This window comes from Alosa sapidissima, chromosome 1, assembly GCF_018492685.1.
Source record: "Alosa sapidissima isolate fAloSap1 chromosome 1, fAloSap1.pri, whole genome shotgun sequence".
Lineage (NCBI taxonomy): Eukaryota > Metazoa > Chordata > Actinopteri > Clupeiformes > Clupeidae > Alosa > Alosa sapidissima.
The window spans coordinates 6,435,252-6,449,368 of NC_055957.1; the positions used below are offsets into that span (position 1 = coordinate 6,435,252).

The 14,117-nt window shown below is 38.9% G+C and overlaps 1 protein-coding gene across 1 annotated transcript; it reads right to left on the reverse strand.

Annotated features, from left to right (window-relative positions):
• Nucleotides 1–2,533: 2,533 nt before the first annotated feature.
• On the reverse strand, nt 2,534–11,824 carry LOC121720073. The gene is made up of 5 exons (XM_042105912.1): nt 11,799–11,824; nt 10,663–10,728; nt 9,466–10,113; nt 3,476–7,755; nt 2,534–3,134 (listed from the first exon to the last, which is right to left on the reverse strand). Coding segments are annotated over exons 2-5 (4,995 nt in total). The 5' UTR covers nt 11,799–11,824; the 3' UTR covers nt 2,534–3,133.
• Between the last annotated feature and the right edge of the window lie 2,293 nt (nt 11,825–14,117).

Genomic DNA, 14,117 nt, shown 5'->3' on the forward strand with positions numbered 1-14,117 from the left:
ACCAACATGTCTTTTTCTTAAAGTTTACATCCTGTCAAATGTGCATGAATCAGAATTAGGATGCCTGTCTTTGAAAAAATGTACAATTAAATATAATGGGTACTCACATAATGTTAATATGTCAGAAGATCATGACAGCATTTCCGACTCCAAACCTCTGTAGTGCTTGGTTCAGTTTTGTCTTACAAAGTAAAACTTCTTGCAGTCCAAATTCAGTCCATTGTTTTGTGGTGGTACAGATCCAGCAGTGAAATTTAGCAATATGTTAGTAAACAGATTCCATATGCCATTATTCATAGAACATAAGTAACTTTTCTGATATAATATCAATAAATCTTCCTTCTTTTTCCTTCTTTGTAATTATTCATGCCAAAACATACTTCACAATAATTGATAATAATATAACAAAACAAAACAAAATAAGAATAGTTTGTTCAATGTATCAACAAGTAAAGTATCATGTTACACACCATCTAAATTAGTCCTTGGTATGATAACAAAACACTTAAAGTACAGTCGCAGCTAAAACAAATCAGTCCCACAAAAAAGAAGAGAACACAAAAGAACAGCCTAATACAAAATCAGGTCTGAAATGAAAAACAAACAACGCATTACACAGGCAGAAAAAATAAAACTTAAACCATTAAATATGTCTTATTTCAAGTAGTTGTACAGTAGTAATGGCTGAAAATTGTCCTGGGTTGATTAAGTAGCCAACTGAATTGTCCTCACCCAATCTAAAACTTAGAAACAAAAACAAACTTCCTTCTCTGAATTCTTCATGTCAAAACACAGCATTTTTACATAAACAAAATAATTATCTAAAGTCTGTCAATATATTGTAACACATTTGTAAATGAAATGACCAACTGATGCATATTTTAACTACTTTAACAATGCAATTTAGTTTTATTCACCATGTGTATTAGACCCTGTTTACAGAACTGCATACCAAGTGGACAGTGCTGAATATGTAAATGACTGCTAACATGTATTTTCATCACTCAGACAAAAATGGTAAGGTCTTTTCCTTCTACTATGTAAAGCGACCTTGGGTTTGAGAAAGGCGTTATATATAAAATAAACATATTATTATTATTATTATTAATCAGTTCAATTGGTATGAAAGATACACAGTGCTAAGATGCCACTTGTCAGTCTCGTAGACATAGAAATCACTGCTAAAAATGGCTGTGTAGTCCGACACAGGAATAATGGCTGTTGCTGCTGTTTTTTTTTATCCAAATGGTATTCTTCTGAATGTGTCCTCTGAATTTCCCCCTTTACACATCACCTGTCTCCAGTTAGCGTGTTTACTCACATGCTTGTCTCAGCAGACTGCATTGCTGTCCATGGCTTTCATGTCCTTCAACTGCCCTGGTGCTGGTGGCAACTCCACCAAACAGAATGTCCTTTGAGATTCTGCCCTTTTATAAGAAAAACTGGTGTTGCAGCGAGATGAGGCTGGGCCTCTGACCTGTGTCAGCTTAAAGGGAACAGAACTGATCCCACAGTAAATGACAGAGTTTGTATGTAATCAGCACTATCTCAAGTGATCTTGTACACAAGGTATCATCACTTTACTGTACCAAAGCATTTGTCAGTATGACACCAATAAGGGTGAAGCAGGAACACTTTTTGTGTCACACAACTGTATATGTTGAAAACTGTAGCATGACTGTCCACTTGGTATAATTCTATAATTCATAAAAATGTTGAACAAAAAAGTTCCCTGTATGGGGGCCATTTTCCAAAAGAAGTTGCACTTGGCTTGATTGGTTTTCTTAGTTTGTTTTCATCATTCTTACATAATCTCGGGACAATTCATTCATACATAATTTATTCTTTCACTTCATTGAAGATTTAAGATATTGTCCTTTAACTCAGTGTTGCAATAATAATACCAGTCTTCAACTGACTGTAATATATGACAAAAAAATAATGTGTAAAATAATATGCTTAATTTTATTTTACTGTTATCAATTTTATTTGTAGGCTAAAATTGAACAGCTGTGTTTGCTGTTATTGACTGTTATCGTCTTAACTGTAATTCACTGATAATGTTAAGGTTTTACTATGACGGTAAAGATAAAATCATTCCATTAGCTATATAGTGCTATGTCTGTCCATTAATTAAAACTTTAATTTGGACTCTTTTTAGCATTTAAATGCATTACGCATAACTTTGTGTAATGGTGGTGTAATGTAACCAAAATGAAATAATTTGACAAACATTAACAAGACATAGTCTAAAATGCTTTAGACAATTAAGGAATGGTCCGCTGACTTTAAAAAAATGTTAGTTGCCTATATAATAAATCAACTGTATAGCTCCCTGATATTTACATATTCATCTGTATATCTTTACCGTTATTTGCAACTTCTTTTGGAAAATGGCCCCCATACCCCTCCCATCCCTTGCAAGGACCGTCCAGTGTTATGCTCTCTCCTTGCCACCACCCACCCACCCAAACCCCACTTAGCGGACGGAATATGAAGTGAACTCATAATGACGTCATGTGTAACAGCCAGAATATAAATGCCTACCTATTCAAAGACAAATATCATTAATCACAGAAAACATTACAACAGTGAGATCAGTATCGCTTCATGAAAACTGTAGTATGTCTGCACAACTTCAACAACAACATCTTCTGTGCCTTTAATGTAGACATGATCTATTAATGTACCTTTTTCAGTTGTGGCTGCTTGCACATGTTGAGTGTATCCATGCCGTTCCAATAACTTGAGAATTGTAGACGATACAAAGATGTCCTCATTGAAGTCTCCCATGATGAGTTTCCTCCCAGGATGCTTTTCAAGTTCAAAGATGACCTGTAATAACTGTTCTCGAAACATGTCAATCTTATAAGAGCTGGGCCTGTACAACACAGCAGCAGTCAAATTTGCATGTGGTATTTCAAAATACAGACATTCCAAATTGCATCTTTCTGGAATTGACACCTGCACGTCAACGTTTTCTGAACAAAACAGACCAACTCCACCTCTTTGTTGTTGTTTCAGCGCTGCAAAGGCTGGCTCGGAGTCATTGTAACAGTTTCCTCTCGGATTGTGTTTGAAGACGTATCCTGGAAGTTGTGGCTCTTCATCAGTGTCTACATTGAGCCACGTCTCTGTTAAGCAAATACAGTCAGCATTCATGAGGGCTTTATGGGATTGAACATCCTGAATGTGAGCATTCAAACTCTGCACATTGTGAAGTGCTACTGTGCACACAGGGTTCATGTTGGATAAAACAGACATTCCAAAGTTAAACTCAGGCAAGCTTTTCATAGCTGAATCTACTTTGTTATCACAAAATATGGCAGATTCTTTGAAGTCCTCAATTATCAGCCCACCAAGAGTTCTCACGCGACTCAATGCAACGTATGCTTGCCCTGGAGCAAAGATCTTCTTGAGTGATACAACAGCCCTTTCAACAGTAAGCCCTTGACATTTGTGTACAGTTACTGACCAGGCCAGGCTAATCGGCAGTTGCCTTCGTACTCCACCATTATTAGCCACTTGTTCCTCTTGCACTTCCACTATCGTTGAACGTTCAGAAACCCTTTTTGCTTTTGACCTCTGGATCTTTCCTACATTAGGGTCTTCAAAGTCCACATGGATAGCTGCAGGCATGTCATCGTCTTGTTGACTTTGAATGATTTCCACGACTGTGCCACATGCTCCATTGACAAGGCCATCAGACACATCTATGTTTTTCTTCAACATGACCCTTGCTCCAACACCCAAGGAAACACATTTAGGCAAGCAAGAGTTGAAAACTTTTGTGTGAAAGCCAAATTTCCGTTCCATTCTTCCAGTTTTGGGATTTCGGACAAAGTCTTGAGCACGTATGCTGATTGCGTCTGGGCAGGTCTCTTGCAGTCTCTTCACGTTATATTCATCAACCTCTGCATTTGTAGCATACACATGAATGTCTGTAGATTCCTCACCAGTTTCACGCTGCCTCAGTGTGAGAACATCACAGTCGGTGAGAGGTTCGTTCTTTTTACGGACTCTGAGACGATTAAGCATTTCCGCAAATGCTGCATTTTCTTGTCTAACAACTTTAGTCAGTTCTGCAACCTCAAAGTTGTTGTCCCACAGGTTGGCTCCTTTGTTTTCAGCAAAAAGAGGCGTGCCTTTCACGGGCTTGAGTTGAAAAAAATCACCCACACAAATCAGGGAAACTTTGGCAAACAAGGAATAATCACCAGTCTGCTTAATTTGACGCAGTCTACCATGAATGTAGGCCAAAAGACGGTGGTCGACCATGGACACTTCATCAATGATCAGAATTTGCAAGCTGCCCATTTTGGTTCGCAAAGAATTGACTTTCTCATCACCTAGTGGTTGATATGGCAGTTTGACATTTGCACCAATGGAGAATGTATTGTGAATTGTTGCAGCACCAATGTTATATGCAGCCACTCCTGTAGGTGCTGTTAGAAGCACAGTGAGATCCTCAGGATTTTCAGCAATCTGTGACAACAGCCTGGTAGATTCGTAATGTATCGCTTTGATTAAATGGCTTTTCCCTGTTCCTGCTCCACCAGTAATGAATAATCGCAATGGTTCAGGATTTTGTCCAAACAGTTTCTGCAAACACCACTTACGAACAGCATAGAATATGGCAGACTGTTCTTCATTTAATGATCGCAATAAATGTAATGCATCTTGTCTGGGCATTGACACATGATTTGTTTCCAAAGTGCATGTAGTCTGTGGGTTTGCTGTCAGGTCAGGAATGAGTTTGTCATCATCATCACCTTCATCATCTACAACCTTTTTTTTCATCAGATTCAAACAACGAAGACGTTCCCTTTCTGTTTCAGGACATATCTGAGCCCAGGCATCTTCTAGATCAATTTTGTCTTCCAGCAACTGTTTAGCTCTATCAATCTCATCACTTTCTTTTTCAAATAAAGCTTTGTTGGTATCCACAATCGACTGCACTCTTTGAACATCAACACCACATTTCACTGCACCATTTTTATAGAAATCCTCATATGTATCAAACTGGGGCGGTTTGAGGTGACAGTCTTCATAGTAAGGCAAAAACAGTTGCAGCAATGAATGGAAGTACTTTTCGGGGTTTTTTGTGGGAGAAAATCTGGGATACCTCACGACAGCAGGTTCAGTTCGGGTCCTTCGTTTCACAAAGCCACAGTTGTTGTTGAGCTGTACAATGTCATGTGAATCTCTTTCAGCCGGAACCTGTGACTTTGGTAGAACTCTGTATTCAGAACAAAAACTGGCCAGGCATAAATCCTCAAATTGTGCATTCTGGGGTCTGCTCTTATACCTCTCAACCACATTGGTCATCCAAATGCTGCTTTCATCATTACACTGTTGGAATTGGGCTTTACTTTGGAGTAAATGCAGAGGTAAACTCATCCTAACAGGATTATCACCAACTGGAATGAACTGTACGTCGCGAGAGCATTCTTTCAAGTGCATGTGTGTTAATCGATAAACTGCCTCTTGGGCTGAAACTTCTCTGTTGTGTAGGTATACACTTCCAAGCTGTTTGAATGCTGCTTTTGCATCAAGGTTGCCATTCATTGACTCGTCTTGGGCACGTTGTAAGAGCAAACCCATTTCTTGTTCTGCTTTTGTGATGTACGACAGTATGTAGACCACAACTGAAAAGGCATCTGTGACATACTGGATATCCATATTGCCTTGCCAAGCACGGAGTAAGTCTTTGTTGTACTGGTTCACCCAAATGTCTCCAGGACTTCGTTTCAGGACAATGCTTTTCTTTTTGGAACATATGTTGTACGCCTTTTCAAACAAATCTTGATCTATCCCAAGAGACTCAAAAAATGCATCGGCTGTATCAAAATCCATGTCAGGCATGGTCAACGCAGTTTTAACATTCTTTATTATTGCACTCGCACTTGTATTGTCATCATTGCCATTCAAGTCCTCACAGTTACCGCCTCTTGTGATGAAAGTACAGCTTGATGGTGGCCGTGGGAAGTTGAACCTGCACACTGTGTTTTTCTTGCGGCAAGTCTTAGAGTGTCTTGTGCTGTGCCTCTGTACGCTGCTCACAACCTCATAAAGCTCTGCATCTGTTTCTGGTGGAATTTCACAGGTGATGTATGTATCTATGAACTGTGCCACTTCATCATCACTCTCTTTATCAATCTTGGGAGCATTTTCAACCCAAAAAAGACAGTGGACATGAGGAGAACCACGTTGTTGAAATTCAACACGATAAAAGTAGTCCTTTATTTTCCCTATGGGTTCTGCTGGCGACATGATTACATCACGGAGAAAGCAATGCCATCGGTGATCAAACATTCTTGCCGCTGTCACAGGGTTTTGGCGTATGAGTCCACATTTGTCAGACCAGTCAAGATCGTCAACAGACGTTTGTTTACCTTCTATTCTTAGAATAGAGTTCAGCATTTCAGGCCATCTCAAATCTGCAGAGCTAAAAGATGCAAAGAATGTGGGTATGGAGAGTTGTCTTATCATGGCAAATAAATCTTTCTGAACTGACATCCAGTATGGAGGTGTGCCACGAATTCCTCGTAAGAACTTGTATCCTTCGTCATTGCGCAATATTTTACCCAAGGAGTCTGAGTTCAACAACATGTCTGGTGATGCGTCTTTCAGAGGGGAGTTGCCGCCACCTTTGCGTAACGCCACTGATACACCAGATACAACTTGATGCACCTCTGATATGTATTGTGCGTAAAAAATGAAGTCTGTGTTCTGTGCAAAACGCCCATCTGCATTCAGAATGCGTGTATTCAGGTACCGAGACAGAGTTATTTTGGACTCTCTTTCATCATGGAATGTAGGTCCACCAGATGGAAACAAAACAGGGAAACATTTTGCCTCGTTGGTTTTATCGGACAGCAGCCTCACTGGACTGTTACCTTCACCTGGTGCCACATTAAGTATGTCCTGAAAATTCTGATCAATGATCTCTGAACCCAGATCGACAGGTTGTAATGATGTATCTGACAAAAGCCCATTCTGGTCTTTGATATAAGTCACATCTTCCTCTGCTTGCTCTTCAGGAACATTGTCATCATCACTGTTAGCAGGTGTTTCCTGTTTGGTGCTTTCCTCATGCTGGTCAGTGCCATTCAGAGAGTTTACCCATTCGTCATTCATAGTCACATCACCATACCATTTATTGTTTGCCATCAAATACCTCAGTGCATTTCTGACACGATCAGTGTGGACATACATGTACTCGTAATGACCTTTATATGTCAACTTGCGTTTCAGTTTCACTCTTATCATCTTGTCATCACATTCATTTCTTGGGAGTATATTTGTCACATTTGTGTTATTAACAGGAACAGAGACGCAAGGACCATGGCAAGCTCTCTGGCGGCCTCGAGGCAAACACAACAGCTTCATGAAGGGAATGTGACGTGCAATGAGATGTTGTTCCAAAGAGTTCAGACATTTAAGTTCCGGTGGAATATCATCCAAATGCATGTTGTTTGTGACACTCTCTTCGGGAAGTTTTCCTCCAAGTATTTTACGATGACATGTATGGCAAATCCATAATTTGCTTAATGGACTATCAGACAAATGACATTTCTGTTCACATTCATCATCACACACATGTAAATATTGCAATGTTATGCATCTATTAGCCAATGCAGCCACTTCTGCTCCTTTGCTTTCATAGTAATGTCTTTTACACTCAACCACCTGCTTCCTGAAGAGTAAACGATGACAGACTGAGCATACATATTCAGGACCACGGCTGACCTCCTGACGAAAATGATCAATAGCCAAATCAATGTCTCCCTGTTTCTTCTGCCATGTTGAATAATTTTCACAACCTTTTTTGATTTTGTTTACACGGATGTTTTCATTTTCTTGATACTTCCACTTATTATGCTCTTTAATTTTGTTCTGGAATCCAATGTTTTTCTTGTATTTTGTATGACTGTAGTCACGGACAAGATTCTGGAATGGCCCGTTTGTCTTATATTTGGCTTTGGAGTAATCACGCACATAAGTCTGAAAGCTCTTGTTTGTCTTATATTTGACACTAGAATACTCGCGTACCATTGCTTGGAAGGAAGCACTTTTCCTATATGTCATTTTAGAGTAGTCACGTAGCAATTCTTGATATTCAGGATCAGATGTATACTTATTCCGAACACGTGCACGCTTTCTCTCTCTGTAATCGCTGTCATTGTGATATCGCTGGCGATCTTTCTTTGCTTTCACATTTTCTGATTCATCGTTCAGCTTTCTTTTTCGTGTTGACCTCAACTTGTCATCAATCTTTACAGGCTGGCATATTCCTGCGCAACTTCTTGCATCTTTGTGTTGAACACATATTACAACCTCATAATGACTGCCAGTGTGATTTAAATAAATGCAATTCTCTCTACATGTCTGTGAGTCTGTAGGTCTGTGCATATTCCATCTTCCATCATTGAAAGTAAATATAGTTGTTTGCAATAAGTCAGCAGCAGCAAAAATATCAATCTCTTTTGCCCATGAACCACAGTAGTAGATTCTTGATTTACTCACATAATCCTGCACAGATGTGTATTCTTCCCTCAGATATGTTTCAAATTTGGCGCTGTTTCTCTGAAGGTGTTTCACGACAGCCCGTCTTATTTTCAAATGCTTGTCTTCATTGTGACAAATGCTAAAGGCTAGGCTACGGTAAAAGCAATTCCCATCAGGTTTTATGCTTTTTATCTTACAGGGAGATCCCATGTCATCGAGATCAATGGTTGCCATTAAGCTCAAATCAACATTTTCATGTTGAAGCTCTAAACGCGTGCACAGTGCATCTTGGTCTTGACGAGTTAAAGGTTTAAAAGCCTGTTTGTGAAATCTTATATCACTTATGACATAATTTGCTTGCACATCACACTGTAAAGGTTGAAAAGACTGTTCGTGCGCACCTGCATCAATAAGAATGACATCGTCTGTTGCAATGTTGTTTCGCTTAACACCCTTACTGGGAACTTGTCTCAAAACGTCACTGTACAGTGGTCTACTGTTTACATTAGAACAAGCATTTGTGTCTGGTATGGTCTGTGAACATTCTGTGCTACTTGTGAAATTAGCTGCAACTGTAGACGACCCACTTACAACTCGTTCACACACTTTAGGCTTACGCTTCACCACATCGCTGTAGAGTGGACAGCAACTTGCAGAGCTCGTTGAATCGTCCATCTGGGCGTTGGCATTAGTTATTACTGTGACTCCAGTTACCTCAAACCTTGGTGTGCTTATGCCAAAAGCTCGTGCAAAGTCGTAAACAAATGTGACCAGGGAGTGTATAGAGCTGAAGTATGCAACACAACTTGTCCTCTCACCTTTCTGGTTGACGTTTCTGTTAGCGTGTGAATCAACAAACGCAAACCTTGTTCCTGCATTCACTACAGCACATGTGTTAGCACAAATGGTCAACAAACAAGCATCATTACTAAACAGCGCACGCTGCAGTGCTACATCAAAAGGCATGGCAACATCACGTAAAGCATCGTCATAGTCATCAACCTGAATAAATCCAGTGTAAGAATCAGCAAAGTTTATTGAGAAATCACAATTCCACACTTCATATTGTCTAGGCAATTCAGACACAGCAATGTAACCCCTTCCTTGGTCTCTTATTTTACCCTGTGCACTCATTGACCTGTAAAGAACAGTTCCCTTAATCAAAACATCATCAAGATCTCCAGTTTCCCAGCTCCACACGTTCTTCATCTTGGACTTCAAAACAGCAGTCAAACTGATGGCACCACACTGCTTGTTGCGCACATTTCCAAACCGTGAATCGCCTTGATGAAAAGACCCCATCAGCACAGATCTCTCTGGGAAGTCAACAGATTCATTCAAAGAACAACAATCAGTAGCATTATTGTCATGGCACATATTCAGAGAGTTGGTAGAGTTTGTTTGAGAGTTGGTAGAGTTTGCTTGTATTGCGTCCGAAGACTGTAACTGGCATTGTAACTGGCATTGTAACTGGCATTGTAACTGGCAGTCCGAAGACTGTATAGCGTCCGAAGACTGTGTGTGGGCTTTTTTACGAGGACGCCCAACCTCGTCACAGGAGACCAAGTCAACCTGCGCCACCGGGGACCTCTTGCACGGCACCTGTAACACAGAAAACCCATCATAAGGTTACCAAGTCTAACATATCATACTTCTTTAATAATTTCATCATTAAAGCAACTAATATACTCATACTTTCAGAACAGTAATGTATATATATTTAGATCATAAATATTCAGCAACTTCTTAAAAGGAAATATGGCGAGTTTTCACATAGGTCTCCGTTTCTCATGGGTCACTGAGTACTGTTGGTATGAAACAAAGTCAAAACAATCAGTTTTTCCTAGTTCGAGTTGCTACAACCAGCAGCTACCGGTAAAAACAAACGTTTTCATTTTTTGTACCGACAATACTTGAGAAACGTAGATCTATGTAAGAACTCGCTGGATTTCTCCTTTAAATTAGACATGCAGCACATCCTTCATTAAAATCAAATACATTCAAAATGTAAGGGCATATTTCAAGCAAACATAAAAACTACTGTAAATAAGAATTGGGAGAAACATATCAAATGTGTCCAACATTACATGTTTCTTATTAAACACACAATCATAATACATCAGGACAGATAGTTAAGCTCAACAGCCTGACCTCAGTGGACCTCAAGTCAGCCTGTCTCTTCTTGGCCGCCCTGGACCGCTTGCTAGGAGGCGCCATCTGAAAAACACACAGAAAACACATCAGAAATCTCATACAGTTACACTGAAATATTTTTATCAGTTCTGTTGAACGCAGGCTTGTGCACAATTCCGAATTTTAGAATTGGCCTACATTCAATTAATGAATTGGAATTTGAATTGAATTGGCCCCACCCCACAGAATGTTGAATTTGAATTGGAATGACAGGAAGTGGAATTCAATTCATGGCAACACACAACAGGACAAATGTGTTGAATCTCACATACATTCAGTTTTGGGAAGGTTAGTTTGGAAATGTAATTGGTTACTGTTGTCAATTATAAGTTGTGTGTTTGTTGCGATCATATCTGACATATATTGTGAAACTTCATTGTTAAACACTACCCTTAAATTATGCATATGAATTTTAATTCTACTTCCTTTAATTCAAATTGTAATTCTACATCCTGTTGCACAAGCCTGGTCGAACAGGCAATAACAATGTACATATTTACATCATAAGGATATGATGTAAATATATCTAATATTTATCAATCAAAACGCTAACCTAAAAACAAACAAACAAAATAAAAATAAACATTCAGGTGTCAACCTATCCCACCTCAGTGCTGTTCCTGAACATGAACATTGAATAGTGGTGGCTCAGTAACACCATTTAGCTTACATCCTTAAACAGAACAGCGCCAAATTGATCAGAAATACTATCAATTTGTGCTACAGCATCTCTCCACAACCTACAATTTTGCTTCTTTGACTTCATGTGCAAGGGTAGCCCACACTGCATTCATCAAAAGGGGTGATATGTCACTTTATAGCTATTATTAATCTGCAAAACGAATTGACATCTGGAGGATTGTTACATACCACTAGGCACATACACACAAGTACCATGAAATGGAACCTGTTGCAAACATTTACAGCTACAGAGTTAGGCATGCACATTCTTGACCTAAAGTACAAGGCATATGAGACATAAATAAAACTAATGTATCTGTCAATGCAGCATAAAAGTTTCTAAATTTCCCTAGAAGTTGTACTGTTTATGTGATAGTATACAACATAAAAGCCCTGAAACTTTTAACACTTACCTTTAGTATGTCAAAAAGCAATCCAAAATCTGGAAAATATTTAATATATATATAGGTTATGAAAGATACAAACTTAGCATTTACAATGACAGATAATGTACTTTAAACTTACAAACGTGTGGTTTGGCTTGTAACCATTCTTAAAATCTACCAATGAATTCTTCCAATGTATACATAAACAGGCTTGAAACATTCAGTTAACATGAAAACTAGCAGAATTGTTAAATTGGTATAAAACTAGCAAATTAGCTACCTAAAAGACATGCAGGACCTGCCACATTCTGTATTGAGCCAGGATGAAATCTGTATACTATGCCTTCAACATTTACTGACAGCCTCATAACTCCTAGATATGTTTTATTATAAAACATGCATATTTTCATTGTAAACACACAAACTTCTTATCATACAGGACTGTATGACATTGCATTCAAGAGTATTAACACCAAAGTATACATCTAGTCCCATATCTAAACCCAAACGAGACACCTCATAATAGTCATGGCATTGGTGGTCAGAGAAAAAAACGTCATACATTTAATTAAACCATCAAAAATACAATAGGCCGTTCGACAACTGAATATAGCCTCCAGAAAACAATAATTTAGACCAGGTCGCGTGCAACGAAATTGCTTGTCGCCTTGTGTGACCTTTTGCAATAGCAGCTACGCCAGTTCAAGAGTCTTTTAGCCATAACTTACCCTCGTAGCAATATATTTAGCCGCCAGAAACATTCCCCCCTCGCGTTTGAATGCTTGCTGCCAAACCACACCAATTTAACCTAGGTTACATCACCTGTTTAAGATTAATTAAATAACTGTATTTCTTAAGAATTACACATGCTTGCCTGCCTTCGCAAGCGGTCTTGCTGAGCCAACATCCAACATCAACTCATCTTAGCTCGCTAACGTTATGTTCTCCTGTTAGCTGCAAACACTGCTAGGAGTCTGCCTCTGATTTTCAATAGCAAGTAAACAACGTGAACTTGCATTCCTAACGGAGATGACTCAAAAACAACCAACTTCACAGTAATGTACCACGTTTTCTAACACACTGCTATTCAAGAAGCAGATGTGAGTTCAATTACAATACAAGGTTAATTGCTATCCAACAGCGCTAGCCTACAGCATGGCTGAAGCATCGTCCCAGTAATAATAACCTTTGACTGTATTCGACTATACAACGTTGTTCATGAGATAACAGCCAGTTCTCAAGACACTGCCTGCTTCAATCTGATTAACATTTTTGATTTATTAACGTTACAAATTCACATTTACACAACCGCTACCTTTCCTGCCTGCCCTGTAGAGTTTATCGTTCATAGTGTGACACGAACACGTTAACAAATGTAACAAAGGTGGCTATCTAGAGGCACATCAGCTAAACATATTTTAATATTTTCGTGAGTTTATTCTGTTATAAATACCTCAAAACCAAATATACCGACATATCAATTAATTTTCACGAGACATTACACACACGTCTTACCTTCAGCCAGCAATCACCGAAAAGGAAGAAGGTTCGTGATCACGGGCGAACTATTCGATGTTAATCGTCATAATAAAAGTCCCTAAACTTTTTCAACTTAATTTGCCATCCCCTGATATCAAAATATTCAAAAGATAACCAAATGTACCATCCACACAGTGGATGAAATGAAATTGTAACATTCAATGTTTTTTTTTACTCCTTTTTTTGGTTCTTTTTTTTTTGGTAATGAAATCAGTTTGTAGCCGTTTCATTAAAACCCCAAAGAGCAATTGAATATCGGAGCGTCTGACAATAGCCGATTTGATTTAGTAATGAAATTACTAAAAATGAACATTTCAGTTACCAGCTAAATGAAAGCACCAGATTTTACATTAGACTTCTATTCTTTAGCCTACGCAAACAAAAAAAAAGAAACACATTTTCCAAGTGCTTTTTCACCCTGTATTTTTCTCTTTTGCCCATTAAAAGGCAGGCTGTTAAAACAAGTCAGTTTACAACCCCGAAGGCTATCACTTCTGTGTCACTGGTCACGTTCAAACACGCAGTCAGGGTTGATATTAGCCTATGCTTCATGAAACTTACTTCAATAAGGCAAGGGTGACCTAAGTTTATCAGTTCTATTGAGGCTATAGTTATCGAGATCGCAATCACCACAAAAGCGGGCCAGGTCTAGCCTACTTCAAGACAATATTAGACTAAAAGCACAACCAGACTACAACCACAGCAATAAAGCCTAAGGATATAAAAAGCTATTCAATTTCTGCCTAGAAGCCATCACCCAAACTATCCCCTCCCCAATTCCATCAACCCCAAAACAAGACATGATTG

What these genes read in the sequence shown, in the direction of transcription:
- LOC121720073 (XM_042105912.1), bottom strand. Translation starts at nt 10,728, where the DNA reads ATGGCGCCTCCTAGCAAGCGGTCCAGGGCGGCCAAGAAGAGACAGGCT. An exon ending in CTGACTTGAGGTCCACTGAG is followed by an intron (nt 10,114 to 10,662) that starts GTCAGGCTGTTG and finishes TCTGTGTTACAG; the next exon opens with GTGCCGTGCAAGAGGTCCCC. An exon ending in ATGTTGCCATGCCTTTTGAT is followed by an intron (nt 7,756 to 9,465) that starts GTAGCACTGCAG and finishes CATTTTCGTCAG; the next exon opens with GAGGTCAGCCGTGGTCCTGA.